Consider the following 22,296-nt stretch of genomic DNA (forward strand, 5'->3'; position numbering starts at 1 on the left):
GCATGGGTTTTGAAAGATAGCGGGTGCTAGAATGAACACTACACTAAACATCGGCGCTCACCTTTCCTAGTTTTGGGGTGCCCTATGGCTTGTGACCACACTGTTTAAATAGAAATTGCAGGGGCTGTGCACTCACTGAATTTTGTGTGTGTATTCACCTCTGAGGTGAAGTACTGCCAGTGACCACTAGAGGCTGCTCGACAGGCCAAATTACTCCTTTTGTGAGATTGTCGGTAGAAGCAGATAGTGACTGGGGGTGGGGTGGAGAGCTTGTGGGCTAAAAACTGTCACAGCTCAAAGTTAAAGTACATTACAGAAGCCGTCATTTTGACTGGTTTTAAACTAGTATATAATAAAAGTACTCTATGGGGTAAATTTACTAACAAATCTAAAAATTAAGATGTGATGTTGGCCATTGCAACCAATAAGATTCTGTATATCATTTTCTAGGATGCAGTGGACAAATGATGGATATAATCTGGTTACTTTGGGCAACATCGCCTCTTTTCATTTTTAGAAGTTTTAGTAAATGTACCCATGTGATTCAACAACTGTAGTGGTGGCTGAGAAGGTTCCAAATTGTAAAGCAGCTAGATCCTATTTATTTGTTACTGCAAAAGTAGTTTATATGAAACCAGTGTCATGTGAATTAGACTATAAAGCTAGAGGTCACGTGCATCTCGTCATTGGTTTCTAGCACAGGATAGGAATGAACTGGCCGCCTACACAGACACGCTGCTTCCTATATGTATAAAATACAGACACTGAAGGCACTAGTAGCACTGCTTAGACAGAAAATACAAGTTAAATATGCACAGGCGTGTAGCACATTATGTATAACCTTGTGCGTGCATACTAAACACTGTTGGCATATAGGATAGAAGTAAAAAAGGAAGTTATCAGTTTCAGTTCCCTTTTCCCTCTCATTCTCCTGTTTATGTTTAGAGGTTTCACTTTTTTTTTTTCATTGGTCCTTTTTCCTAGACATGTTTTCTTTGTCACATGAGTACACTATTCTGCTGACTAGAATAAAGGTGCCCACACACTAGAAAGATCTGCGATCTTAAGATGTGCGCATAAATTAGCCTTCAAATCTTTGGTCTGCCCTGGACCAAAGATTTCAGGCAAGCGCACATCTTTACCAAAGATTTTTCTTAAGATCCCGTGTGCGTTCCTATGAATCTTTTGTTAAATCTTCTGATCTTTTGTGCAGCATGTAAGATCAGAAGATTCAGCTAAAGATCCACGGGAGCGCGCATCGGACCGATATCATCTGATTTTCGACCGATTATCGGTAAATATCGTACGACATATCGTCCGATTTATCTAAAATCGGACAATCGGCCCAAAAATCGTTCTAGTGTGTGGGCACCTTTACTGTTTCCCCACATCCCTGCACAAGCCAAGGGCGTAACTACCATAAGTGCAAGGGGTGCAGCTGCTATGGGGCCCAGTGCTGAAGGGGAGCCATCTTTACTGTCTTAAGTTAATGTTTTACATGCATGTATAACCATAAGATGCTAACTAGGGGGCCCTTAAAATTTTTGCTATGGTGCCTACGAATATCTTGTTATGCCCCCAAGCTATACATTTCTAGGACATTGAGACCCACAGTGACGAGCTCTAATATGGGGTGGTTGCATTTCAAGTATGCTGTAAGTAAATTTCTAGGAGAGTGGAGTTTGAAATCTTCCTTCTCAGTGCCTATGGGGGTCATTTTGGTCGCCGAACATAGAATAATTTTATTCAATTCATTAAATTGCTTTTTTTAAACAATTATTCCAACCGTGATTCTTTGACTGTTGTCATAACGCTGAATTGTTTTTGTATGATATTGTACATTTACAAAAGGGGAATACTTACTATGATATACTGCACATTCTACAGCAGTCTCAAAACTTGGATGTTTCTGTGTTCACATAATACTATGCCAAAAACAGTATTAGGGCTGTGTGATCCATCCCATTCCTCCGGAATCTGGGAGGAACTGGATTATGCCTGTCTGGCCAAGTACTGTAAGTTAGTAGTGACATTCATCAACTTACGGACATCCTTTTCTCATATAAAGTAAATGTCATGACTCCATGTCTGATGTGGACAAAAATGTATTTTTGGAGTCCTGTTCCTTGGTAACTCTTGACCTATACATCCTACTACTAATGTCCCTATATATGTTTCTGAAAATCCCATGGCATTATGCCAGAAGAAACCAGGACTGGCTATTCTTTATGCCTAGGTCATGTGAACCACATGACGAAGGGCCCCCATACATTAGTCCGACTTGTCCTATGGACAAGTCGGACCTGATTTCTCCGGCAGCACCCCGGGAGGGGGACACACGATTAGGCACTTGATGTGCCACGTTTTGCATAGGATAAATCGCATGCAAGCTTATCCCTTGAGCTTATTATGAAAGATATTGTGCATCCACACTGAACGATGGGTGCATGAGCAGATTGACCTGCATGTCCAGAAGATGTCAATTAATGCCAATATCTCCTAGTGTGTATGCGCCTTTTATGACGATGACTGCTTCTGTTCCCAGAAATTTCCAGATTTTTCATTCTAACCAGTGAGATTGGAAAGATAATCTTCCAGTGTGTATGGGCCTAGTCTTTAAGTCAATTTAGTATAACCATCTGTGTTGAGCCATGGATATCCTAAATTCCTGGACTGTCAGGTTGCCTTGAGGACTGAGTGTAGGAACCACTGCCTGATGTAATAAAGCCCTTAGCCATATAATACGTGCTTGTATGTTTTTTGCTAACCTATTTGCATCAATATATAACTACAGTATAACCATAATGAACTTGTATGCTGCATTTGTCAGAAAGCTGGTGTTTATACTAATCCGGCCATATTCAATTGATATATCATGAAGATCTGGTATGGGTCATCGTTCGACCACTGAAGGTCAACGTGGTTTAGATAGACACCTGAAACAGGTCGACATTGTTGGAAGGTTGATAGTGTCTAGGGGTTTTTTCACTTTTTTTGTCCTGAATGTCAGCATGGACACATATTGGTGGTTCGCGTCCCCTTACATGGCTTGTGAGCTTGCCATGCTTCGGGCACTATTATATTCTCCCTCCTTACCCTAGTGGATAGTATTATTTATTATTTATTAACAGTTTCTTATATAGCGCAGCATATTCCGTTGCGCTTTACATAGGGGACAGTGATACAACAAAACAGGGTATTTACAGACAGTCAAAATGTAGGAGGGCCCTGCTCGCAAGCTTACAATCTATAGGGAAATTGATACATAAGGATAGATACTGTATTCTTTATTGCATCGATTCCACCAGAATGCAAGGTTCTATGACTGGTTCTGGAATTTGATAAGCTTGCCTGAAGAGATGAGTTTTTAGGGAACGCTTATAGGTTTGGAGACTGGAGGAGAGTCTTATTGTGCTTGGGAGGGCATTCCACAGAGTGGGTGCAGCCCGAAGAAAGTCCTGCAGTCGGGAATGGGAGCGAGTCATGAGTGTGGATGAGAGACACAGATCTTGGGAGGAGCGTAGAGGTCGTGTTGGATGATATTTTGAGATAAGAGAAGATATGTATGTTGGTGTAGTTTGGTTTATGGCATTGTGTGTAAGTAAAATAATTTTGTATTGAATACGGTAGAATACAGGTAACCAATGAAGTGACTGACAGAGTAGCTTTGCAGACGATGAACGTCTGGCTAGGAAGATTAGTCTTGCAGCTGCATTCATATTGGACTGTAGTGGTGAGAGTCTGTATTGGGGAAGGCCAATAAGGAGACTATTGCAATAATCAATGCGTGAGATGATGAGAGCATGGATTAGAGTTTTTGCAGTGTCTTGTGTAAGGTAAGGGCGAATTTTAAATATGTTTTTTAGGTGCATGTGGCATGATTTTGAGACAGATTGAATGTGGGGTACAAAGGAAAGTTCTGAGTCAAGGATAACACCTAGGCAGCGAGCTTGAGAGGTAGGAGTGATTGTCATCTTCTCAACAGCGATAGAGATATCAGGTTGGTAACTACTATTTATTGGCGGAAATATAATTAATTCTGTTTTTGAGATATTAAGTTTGAGGTGGCGAAATGACATCCAGGATGAAACAGCAGAAAGGCATTCAGAGACACGGCTCAATACAGATGGGGACAGGTCCGGGGAGGATAGGTAGAGCTGAGTATCATCCGCATACAGATGATACTGAAATCCAAAGGAGCTGATTAGTTTGCCAAGAGATGAGGTATAGATTTAGAAAAGCATGGGACCTAAAACTGAACCCTGAGGTACTACAACTGAAAGAGGTAGCGAAGAGGAGGTAGAATCAGAGAAACGAACACTAAAGGAGCGGTTATAGTAGAGCATGAAATACCACCTGTCAGCACATGTTGGCTCAAAAAAAAGTGAAAAACCCATGTTGACCTTTTGACTGTCGACCTAGACCAGGGCTGGGCAACACCGGCCCTCCAGATGTTAGTGAACTACAAACCCCAGGATGCTTTGCATTAGTTTTGCTATGTGGCCATGCTGAAACTGATGCAAGGCATGCTGGGATGTGTAGTTCATCAACATCTGGAGGGCCGGTGTTGCCCAGCCCTGACCTAGACAATGTATGTTGACCTTTACTGTGCCGACCTAATGATCATATACAGCCCGATCTCCCATCTAAAGCAACAGGGGATTGCTGGTAAATATTAATTTGTTTGCACACATTAAGGATGGGTTTAGGTGCACACAACTGCTAAACCCAATCAAACTAATGGGCGCACATCAAAAAGTCCTGTTTGAGCACTTAAACCATTGATTTTTTTTTTTTTTTTCATTTCCACTTGTCACCCACAATAGCTGAAATGCCCACACCAGCAGCCGGAGGTGCCCAACCAGAGCTAAATTGGAACTGTGCGCCCTCTAGTGGCTGCGGGCGGTAACATTTAATTAAGACCCATTGTGATATATTTATCAAGCCTGAAATTTTTTTTTTTTCATAACTTTATGTAGAAACTTGTTTTTGCATTATTTTATTTATCACAGCTACCTTCTGTAATCAAGGTTAATAGGCTAACTACAGAACACAGTCCCCGTTATAATCAATGGCCATTACAACCCATAAAGAATAATTTTATGGAGATTGGTCCAGAGGACTTTATCCATATGGATATCTTGTGATTGCACTCTGGCAGCCTCTGCGTGCCAATGAGGAGTCTCATAAACTAACACTGTGCACATGTGCCTTGTGAAATATTCTTCCAATGTTCCAGAAATTATTTTTCTGGAGAAATTGTTAGTACATTGTAGCAATAATCATGTAAAGAATGTATTCTTCCAGTTGCAATATACATGGAAGATACAAAATTCTGCATTTTTGTGCCTTTAATATGTAAAACCATTGTAAAGAAGGTACTTGTTTCGTTTCAGGGCGGCAGTTACGTAGTTTACTTAGTGCTGTATTGAGAATACCAATACAGCACTATTCTGCCTACGTAACTGCTTTGGAGCCCTGAAACTAGACAATGGTTAATATCCCCACTATCCACGTCATACCCCCAGTGTCCACATGGGCGTGGAGTTGATATTATAAAGTGTGCGCTCGCCACACTTTATAAGATAATCTCCACGCCCACGGGGACACTGAGGGTATGACATGGATAGTGGGAATATGATTGTGTTAGTGTGTGAAATGTGTGTTGATAGTGTGTGTACTGCAGTGCTTTATACTTACCCTCAACGCTTTCCCCGTCACTCCCCTCCGCCGCCTGCGTCACGCTGACAGCACAGCTGCTCTAAATCCACCTGATACGCAGTGCCATGAGGCGAGGGAGAGTCCCGACCAGACTGGAAACGCAAGCAGCTGCGCAGAGTGCGGAGCGAGGACCCGGATAAGCTGACGGCGGCGGGGAGAGCCGATCACACGGGAGTCACAGCATGGCGGTCGTCAGCGGGGAGCTGAAGCCTGACCGCAGTCATGACAGGTGACAACTCTCAGGGCTCCCCCCATGTCACTGCACATTGTTTAGTTTCACGGCGCCGGCTACGCTGACAACGTAGCTTAGAGCTGCCGCTGTGAAACTAAACAAGTACTGTAAAGATTTTAAAATATATATTCTAAAGGCCCATACACACTGGGCGACTTTGATCCGAAAGTCACTCAAAACAGCAGGTTTGAGCGGCTTTCAGCTCCAAGCCACCCGGTGGTGAGCGCTGATGCGTGCTCCTGCAACATCGCCGGGAAAGCCGTTCATCTGCTGGTTATACCAGCAGATGAGCAGCTTTCAGGACGGCTTTGCATAGTGCTCTGCTAAGCAACACCCCCCCCCTCCCATCGGTGCCGGGCAGGGGGAAAGCCTCTCAGCAGCGGCGTAGCTACGTTTTGGGCGCCCCCCGCCGCCCATTCAAACCCCCCCAATCCCCCGCAGCCTTACCTTTCACGCTGGTCCCGGCGGCTCCGTTCTTCTGCTGAGGACCACCACAAAATGGCCGCCCCCATACAGCAGACAGTTTCAGAGAACTGTGTGCTATATGGGGGCGGCCATTTTGTGGTGGTCCTCAGCAGAAGAACGGAGCCGCCGGGACCAGCGAAATAGGTAAGCCTGCGGGGGATTGGGGGGAGGTGTAACTATAGCACCGCAGCCCCCGGCACCCCCATATGCACAGCGCCCCCCCCCCGTGGGGGCTGCGGTGCTATAGTTACGCCACTGCCGCTCAGTGTGTATGCACTGAGCGGCTTTCAACGCAGCGATCATCGCCCAGTGTGTATGGACCTTAAGCTTGCAAATTTGTTCTTTGTTGTACAGACGGTGGACAATGGCCCTTATTCAGATCTGACTCTAGTACAAATTTGTTCTCAAAATGGGCAAAACCATGTGCACTGCAGGTGGGGCAGATGTAACCTGTGCAGAGTTAAATTTGGGTGGGGTGTGTTTAAACTGAAATCTAAATTACAGTGTAAAAATAATGCAGCCAGTATTCACCCTGCACAGAAACAAAATAACTCAAACAAATCTAACTCGCTCTGTACATGTTACATCTGCCCCACCTGCAGTGCACATGGTTTTGTCCATTTTGAGAACAAATTTGTACTACAGTCAGATCTGAATAAGGGCCGATGTCTGAATAGAACACAAAATGGTGACCTAATAAATAACCTCTACGCTTTATAGAAGCTTGGCAATGAGGCTGGAAATAGTACCTTTTTGTACTTTTAACTTCAGAAGATTATCACTTCATTAAAATAACCTCTGTTATTAACTATACTTGGAGTGGGAGAAGATGAGGGGGGAATCTCCAAAATGATGAGTCATTTGATGTAATAGTTTCAGCTGCTATCTAATCAGTGAGAGAATACTCTGCATAATTACATGCTGCTTGCTGACTGGATAAGGGCCAGAAACATGTCTTCTATGCATCACTGAACCATGTAGTTAGGGATAGAAAGCAAGAATGTTTCAGTCATTTTCAGTATAGTAGTAGAGTACAGCGAAGGAAATGGCTTTCATGGGCATGCTGAGATGCATTGTATTCCTTGTATGGATACAGTGTGTCTTAACAGGCCTTTGCATTGAAACTTTAATAAGTACTTATTTTGAGAAAGAAATAGTAGTGTAGTTCTATTGTTGGTAGGTGCCGCACACTGAAAGCGCATAGTAACTTGTGAGCTATTTCTGTAGAATTTGAGACAGATGGTTTTATTAGAGCCCTAACCTACTGTACAATTTCCTTTTGAAATAGTGTTTCTCAGTCAAACCTTTTCCAAGGATGAAAGTAGCTAAAATGGAAAAATTCTTGTGCACCCAGTTTTCTTATTTATTTACAGTTTCTTATATAGGGCAGCATATGCCTTTGCGCTTTACAATTGAAAACCTTGGTAAAGCAAACTGGGTAGTAACCTACAGGCATAGAGGTAGAAAGTTCATGTATTCTATTGGTCATTTGTATGTTGGGTACAATCTTATTCTACATTCCTTATTTAAACCTTCAAAGTGTTCATTCTAGCACTTATATTTGAAATCCCATGCTGTTCCTCTTCCCTCCCTGGGGTGTCGCTGTCTGCTGTAGTGCTTCTAGCACAGTGTTGCCTGTATATCAGCACTGATATGCAAACCAGACCTGTGCTAAAAACACCAGAGGAGACCGCAAACCCCCAGGCAGGGAAGAGTAACTGCACGGGTTTTCAAAGACACTACCTTCATATTTGTATAATGTCACCATTCTGAGCACCCATAGAAAACAGTTGACATTTAATATAAATTTGCATTATTGTAAGTAATGAATCTAAATAGAAGACAAGTGTTTAATTTAGCACAATAACTATTTAATGAAAGGGTCCCTTGATATATTGGCACTCATAAACTAGATGGATGATTTGCTTAGTTTACAATATCTGTCAAAAATGTATGACTGTCTGCAAATATTATAGATGGATATCCTTTAAACTTGAGACCATAAAATACATCAGCATATACACACACTGTGGCTCAAAGTATTTGGACTCCCAATATCACACCATTATGTTCTTGAGTATCTTATTAAAAACATGGGCATTAATATAGAGTGGGTGTCATTGCTACGGTAACAGCCTCCACTCTTCTGAGGGTTTTGGTATAGATCAGCGGAATGTAGCATGGTCCCCGCTCTGTCACTGCCAGCATCAGCAAGTTAGTATGCCCTTGTCAGTGCTGGGAAGCCGCAATGTCATGCTTGGCACACACATCACATAGGGCGGGATGTTTTACCGCATTTTCCTATGTACCATTAGCCGTCCGCCCTGTCTCCGCCTGGCAGGGTGTCGCCACCCTCTGGGTGGCAATACCCTATAGAAGCCTATGGGCTTCTATCGCCGCCCACGCGACCCCGACCCCCTCTCGTCCTCCATCGATCTCCGCCTCCACCTCTCCCCCCCCCAAGCAGGTGTCACAGCCGGGAGGACATCCGGCTGCAGGGGGGAGGAGGAGACGCAGAGGGACACTGACAGCTGCCGGGATGTGACGGAGACCCACGCAGACCACATTACAGGTATCGCGGGGGTCACCGTCACCGCATCCCGATGCTAGCCGCATATGTTAGTACATATGCGCTAGCATCGCGGCGGCTGGCAGGCGAAGGGCGGCGATGTATATTAATAAATCCACCCATAGTGTGTAACCAGCAGAGGGAATTCAATTGATGGCGGAAAATTTGAAAACCATAATTTATTTATTTATTTTTTCCTACATCCAGTTTTCCAAATTCAATTATGGGACGCAGAGATTTCTATAGATAACACCACGGCTTTTTCTCACACCACCATAGAAAGTATGATTATTATTTTTTTGGTACTTGTTTCCTAGCACGGCGCCCATCGCATCGCAGACCATAAGGCATACGATGGTATGCGATATTACGTGATGGCAGCCGATGGTATACAATTTTAAATTGTATACCATCGCATTGTATGCCATTGTATTGCATATACAATGGTATGCGATTTAAAATTGTATAAGCACCCTATATGGTGTTTATCAATGTTAAATGCGCCCCCTATATGTTAAAAGCACCCCCACTATCAACGCCAACCCGAAGCGTGGCAAGCGCAGCGAGCCTTCGAGGGGCGGCGGTACACGTCCTAGGACCTTTTCATACCCTCACTATGCACGTTGGCGTTGAGTTGATTTTATATAGTGTGGCGAGCCCGAAGCGTGGCGAGCGCAGCGGAATACATGTAAAGTAATACATGTCCCCATTCTAGGCTCGCCACGCTTTGGGCTCGGTGGCATGCTGTGCTCGCCACACTATATAAAATCAACTCCACGCCGACGTGCATTGTGAGGGTATGAAAAGGTCGGAGGACGCGTACTGATAGTATGAAAAGGTCGGAGGACGCGTACTGCCGCCACACGCGGGCTCGCTGCGCTCGCCACGCTTTATGTTGGGGTTCATAGTGCATTTAACATTGTTATGTTGGGGTTCATAGTGCATTTAACATTGTAAGCCCCCATTAGGGTGCTTATACAATTTAAAATCGTATAGGGGCTTATACAATTTTAAATCGCATCTGGTGTATGTTGTACGACTTAATATCGTGGGCGCTGTGCTAGGAAAAAAGTACCTTTTTTTTATTTTATTTTTTTTTATTGAAAATTTAGGAAAAAATCAGCGGGACCTGTTCTGGTACCGTGGCAGCACAAAAGTAGCTTAATTTGTCTAATTATTCACCTTCTGAAGCAGTGTCCTCTGCATACAATGTTAGGAACAAATCTTCTGCAGCAGTAATGGTGCCCATACATTTGTGTGATCGCATCATAAGTGCTTTTTTCCAGCACCCGATGTTGTATGCCATTGGGTGCTGGAAGAGGGCTGGCGGGTGTCTGTGTAGGGGAACGGGCAGCAGGAGGGGAGAAGAGAGACAAAATTATCAGTACATATGATGAAGTTGCTGGTCTTAAGCTTTTATTATTGAAATGAGCTTTTTTTACCAAACAGATACTAATCCCCCTATACACACCAGAGGATATAATGAAAGATATTGCTCAAAGTGTTTTCTGAGCTATATCGCTTGCTATATCATCTAGGGCCAGATGTACAAAACTTTAAAAGTGATAACATGGAGCATAATAAACAACCAGCTCCTACCTGTCATTTTTCAAACCCAGCCTGTAACATGTCACTTATGAGCTGATTGGCTGGTTCTTTTTCACTTTTTGAAGCTTGATTATTCTGGACCCCCAGTGTGTGCACTCAACATGGTAACTATTTTCACTCCCATACATCATTAACGATGATTGATGTCTATGCAGGTCAATTTGACTATATACAGTAGCAAAATTACCTGCATGTTTAGTTGTCCGTATGACATCGCTGACAAATATGGGCGGCTGATATTGTTCAGTGTGTACGCACAATATCGGGCGGCCGATACAGTTAACGATGCTGACTTGGCATCGGACGAGTCAGCTGGTGTGTATGGGGCTTTAATGCTGAAAACTGTCAAATTGAATACACATTTGACGTACATGTGATTCTATCTGAAGTTTAGGAATACTTGGTTTATATAAAGTGTAATTTGAAAATACATTTCTGAAAAATTGCACAAAGATATATATTGTTGCTAAGTTACGCCACAGTAATAGACAAAGATGCTGTACAGCATTTCTCATGGAATTTGTTTGAATAAATGGAAGCTGGAACCTAGTCAGGTATTACTATTTCCTTAGTTATTTTAATGGATGTTACAGGGCTTCTAGCATGTCAAATATGAAAAACATTTAATCAATAATAATAATAATGTGCGCCTTATTGTAGATTAATGACCAATAACCCCCTAATTTGACATTGTGAACAAAGTAGATTTAAAAAAACAAAACAATACATTGTTCATTGTTGCGTTGACTTTGTATTGCAGGTCTGATGCATAGAAATGCATCAAAACTTTTGACAGATATAAAGTACCAACCAATCAGCTTGGCCGCTGGAGTGGGGGAGGGGTAAGATCACCCTCTCAAGATCTCATAGCCATAGCCACAGAGCATCAGTTTAGTGGTGCTGTGGGAGGGTGTCCCCACCGCATTCAGCGAAACTTATTATCTTTCTCGAATGAAAGTAGCACTATATTAAATTCTCTCTGCTTTAGAGTTCAATCTGCAATCAGACTGTTTTGTGCTGCAACAGTCATCTGTGTATTTGCCTCAACCCTCAGAGCACTGCAGGGGATAATGATCGTGCAGTTCTGCCTTGATTCAGCAAACTCACATTGCTAGTTGTCGTCAAGGTATGTTCATTAAGTAAACTGGTATGAGCACTGGTGCCACTAACCTTTCTGACCCCCAGTGCAGTAGCGGGAAGCCATGCGGGCGTGTGTAAAAAAAAAAAAAAAAAAAAAAAAAGTGGGGGGTTGGTTAGGTTGTGGTCACGCTGCAGTGGGGGGGTGGGTCGCTTTACTGGGCCAACTCATCACGGCACTTTTTCAGCTAACTTGGTTCTGATTCCATTCTTGCAGATCGTGTAAAACCATACATTTGCATATTTTCTGTCTTCCCTGGGGTGGATGGGAACTTCCAGCGAAAAAAAAAGGACATGTCACACGGGTAAATGTCTGCCAGTTGTACGAGCACATCCAAGACTTCCTATACCTTCACTGGACCCTTAAATCCCCAGACTTGAACCCAATTGAGACACTCTGAGGCCACTTTGATCATCGCATTTGCTCTGTGGAACCCCTGCTATGCCCCCTCCAGCAGCTGTGTGATGGTCTTCAGTTAGCATGGCTCCAGATACCATGGGGAGGATCGAGAACAAAATAACAGGGAGTGGGGGGGGAGGGGAGAGGAAGTGGGGAGGGGGGGGGGGGGGGGGGGGAGGTGCACAATGACTGGAAAGGAGGGGATCATGAAAGAGTGGGCATGGCCCAAAACCTTGGAAAGGCAGTGTGTGATGAGAAGAGATAATGGGACACAGAGCCAGTGGGTGACACCAGGATAAGGGTCACAGGAAGAGGCAGTGGAAGACTGGGAGAGGGTGACCTGTAAAGGAATGTGATGAATAGTGGGTGAAATGGAGGAAATGTGAAGCTTCTGCAGTAGGGAGTTCACTGGGTTAAATTGTGTTAAGTGTTCACTGTGGCATTAAAGGAAACGTGATTAGACTGTGTAACCTCGATTTTTAGATTGTTTTTCACAATGTCATTGACTTTAAGCAATACTCCACCCCACCATTTACAAATCAACCTTTAGGAAATATTCCTTAGTCATACCCCTTTTACACAGAGGCAAAAACCCGCCTGCGGTCAGTATGGAGGTTGGGCGGGGTGGCACACAGCCTTCGCTGCTGTACTGTGCAGACAGCAGCGGAGCCGGGGAGGAAGTGAGTGAATGCCTGTATGCGGCATCCATTCACCTCGCAGACAGGGGGGGCTAGCGGTGCACGGTGGCTGGGGGCAGCTTAACTTGGTGCTGGGCTTGCCCCCGGTGGGGCGATTGGCAGCCCGGCGCTTGGAGATGATGTCATTAGACTCAAAGTACACTACATGATCTAAAAGCATTACAGAAGTAAAATATTATCTATGTCAATTAAAAATCACAATTGGATGAATCTTTATTTATCACAAAGATTTCTATGTCCCTTTATAAATTTGTCACGTAATATCCTTGACAATATCATTCAATTTTTAAATCTCGGATCATTTGGAGCAGCCCTGATATTTTTAATGATATTGGCAGTGCTGCATAACCTATAGGAGTGTGCATTTTTTGCAAGCTGTGGCAGCCAGCAGTGCGGACTGCTTGCTGTAAACAAAAGAAAAACAGACGCTTTGCGCTGGGTTAATAAATTCTGAGTAGATCTGCTGAACAAAAATGAATCTGAACACACTGTTCAATTTTATGACATTAAAAATCAATTGCACAAATGTAACAAATACACAAGCACTGAATAAATACAACTATAAAGTATCTAAAATATTCCTCATTCCATATGAAGTAGCACTTATGTATGGGGTCTCCAGATCTAAATTATAAGTCGTGGGTAAGCATTTGAGTATAGTTATATTTGGTAGCAGCAAGAAGGTAATATATAGCATGAAAGTCCGCAGAGTGAGGGCATAAAAAGCCGGTCTTTAGCATGTAGGCAAACATGCACTTTGCATTAATTTGCAGAGTTTATAACAGCGGCACCTATATGATGGCAGGATCCACCGCTTGTTTGTAGCAATGCCACAGCTCGGCGACTGGCGTAATAAGCGGTAGCAGGGAGATGTGCACATGCTGGGTTGTCCGGAGTGCAGGACCACGCTCAATGGGGGAATTGCCCGGCCACACTACTGTATGGTATCTGAGCCGGGTATAATTGATGGGAGACTCCACAGGAAGTAGTGATGACTGACTGCTTGCTGTCACAGCGCACAGGGTCAGTATTCAACTGACCCCCTGCACATGCCGTTTCCCCCTCGCTACAAAATCCTAGCGAGGGTGAAACACGAGCCTCTCTGTTTGGGGGAATCCTTTCTGTCCTCTGACAGTGAGGATTCCCCCGGAACGTAGAATAGGGCCGGTGCCGGAGTTAAACGGAGGATAGCTTGTTTTCGGCGATGAGCGGTAATTGCGGATACACGCTCTTGCATCATCGATGGCCCGGCTGCTTGTCTGCTGGTATTACCAGCAGATGAGCGATGGGGTTGCTGGCTTTTAATAGTTTCCTGCTATGGAAAGTCGTCCACCCCATTGTGTAGGGATGCAGTCAAAAATCCAGACGGGGTCAAAATCCCGACCTATAGAATGTACAGGTGAAACAGTCTACATGACTTTCAGTTGACAGTTGCGAGGTCGACATGGGTTTTTTCACTGTATAGTGTGGGTGGTATTTCATGCCCTACCATCCACTAGGGCGTGGTGGGAGAATAAAATAGTGTGCCGAGCGCAGCGAGGGACTGCGGTTCACTTCCAACTGTGTCCATGTCGACATTCGGGTAAAAAAAACAGTGAAAAAACCCATGTCGACCTCGCACCTGTCGACCAAAAGTCATGTAGATTGTTTCACCTGTACATTCTATATGTCGGGATTTTGACCCTGTCGGGATTTCATACCGAATCCATTGTTTATGCATGAGCGATTTTCATCCCAGCTATTTTCCCCCTCATAGTTATTCATTCATACTCTGCAAAATCTCCTAGTGTTTATGGACCTTTACAGCACTGCTCACCTCATCACCCATGGGAGTGACTGCTGCAAAAATTCTGTGCATCTGAAAGCTAGTGACCTAATGATATGCTTGCCTTATTACATTGTGGAACAACACTTTGATTTAGGAATGAAAGGAGATTTGAAGTAATGTGAAAGGATTTGTTTAAAGCTAATGACATACAAGTCACTGCACATGGATTAACATTTTGCTATGCATCTTGTGACATGCTTGTGAACAAAGTGTTGAAAGTCCAGCTTTGGTCTATGGTTACATTGTGAATGGTTGTGTGTTTTATATCATGGTGATAATGTGTTTTTTTTTTTTTTTATAATATTTATATTTGTTTTATAATATTTTAAACACTACTTTTTATAATGTAAATAATATCAAGAAAGTGGCTGGGCCACAGACTACATAAAGACCACATTAAACAAGGATAGAGGGCCTACTTTTAAATGGGATTTCTGTTCCTGCTCATATTCTAAAGGTGACTTCTACACACGGTGCGATTATCGCATGCGATTTGAACATTTTAGTTTTAACTTTAACATCGTGTCTAGTTCAGATCACACTTGTAGTGAAGTTAAAATCTCGTGTAGTTCAAATTGTATGGCTCAAATCGATCGCACCTAGCACACCTCTCGCTGTGGGGCTGAATTCGGTCCCTCCTCAGATGCTGTGGGTCCGTGCACTCACATAGGGCCTTATTTTAGCTCTTTCTGACAAAATCCTTCTTAGATGGACAAAACCATTTGCACTACAGGTGGGGCAGATGTAACATGTGCAGAGAGAATTAGATTTGGGTGCGGTTTTACTTTAAAGTGAGATCTATATTGAAGTGTAAAAATAAAGCAGTCAGTATTTACCCTGCACAGAAACAAAATAACTCGCCCAAATCTAATTCTCTCGGCACATGTTACATCTGCCCCCCTGCAGTGCACATGGTTTTGTCGATCTAAGAAGGAATTTGTCAGAGTGTACTAGAATAATACCCATAGTCTGTAATGCGCATGTGTAGGCCCTGGCTGCGGGCACCTTCAGCTATTTTTCCTTTGCCGAGGCGCTCGCAGCCCGATTTGACAGGCAGGGGGCATTCTGGAGTCGACTCACTGCAAAACCAGTGGGCGCTCTTATAGAAACGCTGGGTGGGCCCCAGCGAACGCAGGCATTCTCCTGAATGCTCGTGCAGGCACATTACATCGGTACCCAGCCTGAATTTGCATTGCTACAAGCAGCCATGGGTTGTGGTTCTGCCAGGATTTGCAAAACTGCAACCCAAGCTGATGTAAACCCGTTGGTGTGTAAACCCGTTGGTTTAAATACCAATCCAATAGCGGTAGCATGTGCATAGACAAGACTGGTTCTGCATATGTGCCCCCTCCCCTTATCAGTACCATGACAGGCTGCAGTGTTTGGGGGTTATCTGGACAATCCTGGATAGGGTTGAGCCCCAGGTCTGCCATTGGATGTAAACTTCCTGGACCCCACAGTAAATGATACCCCTTTTAGACATACTACCCGGGATTTTGGCCAGGTTTACCCGGGATTTTCAACCCAGGTCACTCCCAGGATTTTAGTAACAGACCCCCTTCACACTACACCTCAAATCTCGGAAAAACCCAGGTATACCCCTTTCACACATAAACCAGGCTTTTCAAGCATTTCAGTGTTTCATCATTAAAATGGGACACACCCCGGCAGCAAAAAAAAAAGCAACATCACATGTTTAAAACTGAAAAACCCGGGTAAACCTATTCAGACATAAGCCGGGTATTATACCTGGGAGTTAAATACCGGGAAAAACCCTGGTCAATTGCAGGTGCTCAGTATCCGGGAGTGAAATCCCGGGTACACCCTTTCAGACATATACTAGTCCCGGGTTTGGGCGCGTTCATGTGAAAAAACCCGGGATTTTCGCGTATGTCTGAAAGGGGTATGAGTAAGCTTCGGACAAGGGCTACAACTGACGGTGGCAATGGTGATCTGATGCTGCATCTTCGGATGTAGCACTCTGATCACAGATGCACATCTTGCTGCATTTTCATTTTGCTCTTACAGTATTGCACAGCCATTTGCCTGCGCCTGTGCAGTACCCAGCATATCAACATCAGGCCCATTGTTAGTAATGTGTGTGAAATAGCCAAACGCACTAATTAGAAGTGGCCATCAAATATGTATTCACGGGCAATTGAGGTGAAAATTGTAACAAATTGAGTTTTTCTTTAGTCTGGGACTCAAGAATTTAAGGACTCTAAAACTACACAGTAAATGATTACAATTTAAATATATGCTCTTTTATGTTACATCTTTCCATTAAATTTAGTTTGGAGTTGTGTTTATAGTTTTGTACTTAGCCATAGTTAATCAGTGAACCAAATTTAATAAAGCATTTTGAAATAAAGGATTAGAATTGTGTTGAATTGACCCACCTTAACCTCTACTGCTATCGGCCATCCCAATCCATGCGCCAGTTGGATTAAACCATATATTTTTTTTATCTTAAATAGAAATGATTTGAAGAAATTACAATCCTTTTTTTAAAACATTTTAATTTTTTACTGATTTATTGCAGCAAAGAATTTTTAAAGGTTTTCTTCATTGGTCTTGTACACATAATGTTTCCTAGATGGGTTTTTTTTTTTTTTTTTCATGATTATCTTTATTTTTTTTTGGGGGGGGGGGTCTTTTTAAACAAAACAGGGAACCCTTTGAATGCCAAAATCTTTGTGAAAGATGCGCAAAAATATCCGCTAAAATGCCAACATCTCTGAGAGATGCACAAAATATGAGTGGTAACTCTCGCAGCTAAAAATTCCAGCGTCACTCAGTTTTGTTATATAAATTCAATTTTTTTTCTTAAATGTTGTGTAAATTATTGGGGTACTCGGTTACATGTGATGAAACACCAATGTTTCACCAATATTTTTTTCTGCAGTATATAATTATATCTCCCATTAAAAAAAAAAAAAAAAACTTTAAATTTTTTTTTTCATGCAAAACCTGTGTATATTCACTGCCACAGGCCCGAAAAGCCGGGGCTTATTGGGGATTTTGATTCAGTTGCATGAGGCAGGTGAAACCAAATCCCCAATAAGCCATAGAGCTAAAAGCATAGCCCTCGGCAATGCAAATTCCCCGTGAATAATGATTTTGAGTAATTGGCAAAACGACTATGAATCTACATACATGGAAAATAGCACTGATCAATGTTGAGGGCTTTATCCTCATCATGGCATATTCCATGTTGTACTCTCTGGTCCTTGTCACTACCATTTCTGATTCTGCTGCTATGTAGGATTCACGGAGTGCAGCCTAGGGGTGGGAAATTTGTGCAGGCTGCTGTCACTCGAAGGATGCGGTGTCCTCTCTTCCTGTTCCTCAAGCAGACCATGCGCATTCTCCGCACTCCCTGAAGTGGAGGTGCAGTGATGTAGCAGCAGATCGAACACTGCAAACTGGTCTGGTAAGAGGGCCACATCTTAGCAGGGGGAGGACTGCATTTGGTCCACAGGTCTTAAAGAGCATGTCTTTACACCTCAGTTGCTAAAGGTGATTGTGGGAGTACACTTTACTCGAGATTGCGGGTTCTGTGACCAGTTACACTGCCTAATATGCAAGTCCGAGTTGCTGCATAGTTGCAAAACTTATGCCACCCTGACAGTCTTGCATTAGGACGTGTCCGGCACCCATCTTGCTGTTCCCAGTATATCCCAGTGCTGCTTCTATGATGTCGCATACACCAGTGTCTGTCTGGACCTACCGGTACACAAACAATTTGCAATTGTACTGAGATAGTGACCAGACAGCTCAACTTTTTTTTTTATTGTGTTCCGAGCAGCAACATCTATGGTGATATGAGCTGGATTTATGAGGGTAAAAACCATCAAAGTGCATACTTGAAGAACACGGTGCCCTTACATTGAATAGTTTGATTCATGCAGTTTGGCATGGCAACCAAGTAATCAAAAGACTACAAATTGCAAGCTGTGGCGCAAGGAGTCAGTTTACTGTACTCTGAAATGGAACTGCACAGCGCAGTAAATCAGTTGGGTTGCAGAGCATAAACAATTTATCTATTGGCACCGGATGCTTTCAAGCCCAGCAATGCAAAGTGCACAAACAGAGAAGGAGGTTGGTTTTTGACAAATGAGTGCCTACATTTCTCTTTTAGATGACTTGTTTTCAACCATTAACGGTTCTGATGGAGATTCAATAAAATATATATTTTTTTTTGGGGGGGGGGGGGGGGGGGGGAGATCTGGCTGGTTCTGTAATGAGGGGTTATGTTTTTTTGTGATGATTGTTGTACTTTGCTTTAAGACAAGGAGTACTTATTGGGTGTTCTCATCATTTTCATATTGCAGCATGTCATTCCTGTTGGGATGGTATCCTCGCGGAAGGGGTAGTCATTGTGCATCACCCCACACTTCTGTAATTCTACAAAAAAACAGAATGCACTGTCAGTATCTTAGAATAGGAAAACCTTGGCATAGCATGCATGCTGGAATGTGTAGTTACACATAAGCTGTAGGGCTGCTTGTTGATTACCCCCACTCTAGGGTGGCAATGTCCCCATAAACAGAGCATGTGGTTTGCTCAGTGGTTGGATGAGCATGACCCTGATGACATCCATGTGCCAAGGTTTTTCTTGTGTTTTCCACCATTTGAACAATTCCAGCCATTGGTAGACATCCTGACATGAAGTATAGAGGTTGTACCAGTCACAATCAGTCGTCTGTCACACAGTGATCCACTACTGTATAGAATACGGTCAGTGTTACTGCTGTATGTGCTAGTAAGTGAGTAGTTATCTGGTGGTCCAGTAATTTGACCTAATGTCACCATATGTGCAATGGTCATTGGTTGGCCAGACAGAATAGAAATTGGTAATGTTCATAGCTTGCAGATCAGACATGTTCACAAGGCACCAGTTTATGCTTTATATCTATGAGGCAATACACAAATATAAGGAATTTTTTTTTTTTTTTGCAATTGTGTTTTGCAGAAACTTGTTACGCAGTATTGTTTCCCTAGTTACAAAGTGTAATATTGTTTTAAAAATTTTTTAGAAAATTTCTTGTTTTCAAGGTTGGTTTTCCCCCGAAGTTTCATAACGAGACACATACAAGCAATCTCCTGACATTGTAGTGAAACTCTTTTGGTCTGCAGCCTAATTAGTGTAGAAATACAAGCCTAATTAGAGCTTATAAAATGATTTACGGAGAATATCCCAGGAGAGAGAATCGCAGAAACCAGTTCTGTGTGAAAGCAGTTTTATCTGTCCTATGTATGTACGAACCACTCTGACCTCCACCCTCAGAACAGACATATACTTAGTTTTTCTAGAAATAAAATGTCAATATCTCAGTCTGTACTGACCCTGCTTATATGACCTTATTTTATGTATTTTACAGGACAAGAGCGGTTTGGGAACATGACAAGAGTATATTACAAAGAAGCTGTTGGGGCCATGGTGGTGTTTGACGTGACAAGAGGGTCAACCTTTGAAGCTATCACCAAGTGGAAATCTGATCTGGATAGCAAAGTCTACCTTCCCAGTGGTGGTCCCATACCGGCCATTCTTCTTGCCAACAAATGTGATCAAAAAAAGGAGAATAGCCTGCAAAGTCCTTCACAGATGGACCACTTCTGTAAAGAAAATGGTTTTGTTTCGTGGTTTGAAACCTCTGCAAAGGTAACTGGTCTGTGCTTACATAACAAATGTAGCCTTAAGCAAGCTAAAACAAGAATTAGATTGAATTCTTTGAATGAAGCCATTAAAGTTGCATTTTATGTTCTGACCATGCTTGTATAAGTGGTTGGGTATAATATGTTGACATCCATGAAGAGAGTGATGAAATGTTGACATGTTAGAATGATACATTATCCCTGTCGGCCAAGTGGTGGTTTACATTCTCCCAACAGCTGCTAGGGCTCCAGTAGCATCTTCTGAGCTCTGGTGGTCGTGTGACTTCCAGTTAAGACCGCCTATTTCCAATGTTCCTACAAGTAATTCTCTCTCTAGCCCCAAACCCTACCCCTATCGAAAGGTGTAACTACCATAGGTGCAAGGGGTGCAGCTGCTATGGGGCCCAGAGCTTAAGGGGGCCCATTTTTACGGTCTAAGTAATATGTTTTACATACATTTACAAACTTTTGCTATGGGGCCCACAAATATCTAGGTACGCCTCTGCCCCTATCTTTCTCTCTAGTACCTAAACCTAACACTTCCAACCACATCCTAATTCAAAAGTTGATATTATGACCATGTTGACCTATTTCCAGTTGTTGTTCTGAGAATGTTGACACAGTCGACCCTTTAATCTTGTCAACATAACTGTCAAAACTTTCATTTTCTGCCTTTTTGACCACCCTTTTTTTAAACTTTTGGCTGGGTACACAGATGTGTGTGTTGGTTGACATCATGCGCAATGGGATAAGATGTGGGTCAGATGTACACACTGAAGGATAAACCACATTGCTCATTAGCCGCATTCCGCATCAAGGTGTCTCATGTCAGGTTGTCCCATTAGCTATGCAGCACAACAGATGGACGACCCTATTGGAGGTAGGTAGGAGGATGCGGTAGGGCATATATACTGCTTGAGGTGCATGATCTTTTGGTCCAAGAGACAATATAGCCTAGTATGTACCCAGCCTTAGGCAGCATTGTTGGGAAATGTAACACACTGCGAGGATCACTGGTTTTCTGCAATCCCCACCGTTTAACCCCCTCGTCGGCCGCATTAAATACAGGCCATAGACTTCTCATATTCCAACATCTATGTTAGTAATTATTGTGTACAGTACTCACACAAATTTTACCTTGCTTTTTTATGTACAAGATTGTATTTTCCAAAAACAGTGTGTTTATTTTTTGCTTAACACCTGAATGCATACAGTATTTTTTTTTTTTTTGAATGATGGTGCACCAACAAATCAAATCGCACATTTGTACATCATAAAAATAAAAGTTTTGATAAAGTGTACTTTAAATAAGTGTCCTATAACCATAACATTGGAGATGCAGGTTTATGTGTAGACTTCTGCCATAGAAAGTTAGTAAGTAGGTCACTAGAAAATCAATCTTTCTGTTGGCTGTCATAAACCAGAAAGCTCTTGTAAAAGCTGGCAAAAGCAACACCATCTAGAAATATAGATAAAAGCAGCGGCGTAGCTACATTTTGGGCGCCCCCCGCCGCCCATGCAAACCCCCCCCCCTATCCCCCGCAGCCTTACCTTTTGCGCTGGTCCCGGCGGCTCTGTTCTTCTGCTGAGGACCACCACAAAATGGCCGCCCCCATACAGCAGACAGTTTCTGTCTGCTATATGGGGGCGGCCATTTTGTGGTGGTCCTCAGCAGAAGAACAGAGCCGCCGGGACCAGCGAAATAGGTAAGCCTGCGGGGGATTGGGGGAGGTGTAACTATAGCACCGCAGCCCCCGGCGCCCCCATATGCACAGCGCCCCCCCACGGTGGCTGCGGTGCTATAGTTACGCCACTGGGTAAAAGGCTTTGTACACTATGGAAATGGTATATTTTTATAAAAGCTTGATTACAGATACTGTATAGCCTCCTTCTGTAGTGTAGTTCTGTAGTGAATGGCATTTTCGGCCATCTTAAACATAGAGATACACCCACTCTGAGTGCCAAACGAATTTGTCGCAC

The 22,296-nt window shown here is 43.1% G+C and overlaps 1 protein-coding gene across 1 annotated transcript in view; it reads left to right on the forward strand.

Annotated features, from left to right (window-relative positions):
* The window catches only part of RAB32 (RAB32, member RAS oncogene family), a 44,214-nt gene that overhangs the window by 19,514 nt on the left and 2,404 nt on the right, over positions 1 to 22,296 (forward strand). Inside the window, exon 2 of the mRNA XM_083176186.1 lies at positions 20,043 to 20,323. Within this exon, the coding sequence (XP_083032312.1) occupies positions 20,043 to 20,323 (281 nt within the window). The remainder of the gene's footprint in view (positions 1 to 20,042; positions 20,324 to 22,296) is intronic.

Source organism: Crinia signifera, chromosome 3 (genome assembly GCF_055691185.1).
Source record: "Crinia signifera chromosome 3, ASM5569118v1, whole genome shotgun sequence".
NCBI classification, from domain to species: domain Eukaryota; kingdom Metazoa; phylum Chordata; class Amphibia; order Anura; family Myobatrachidae; genus Crinia; species Crinia signifera.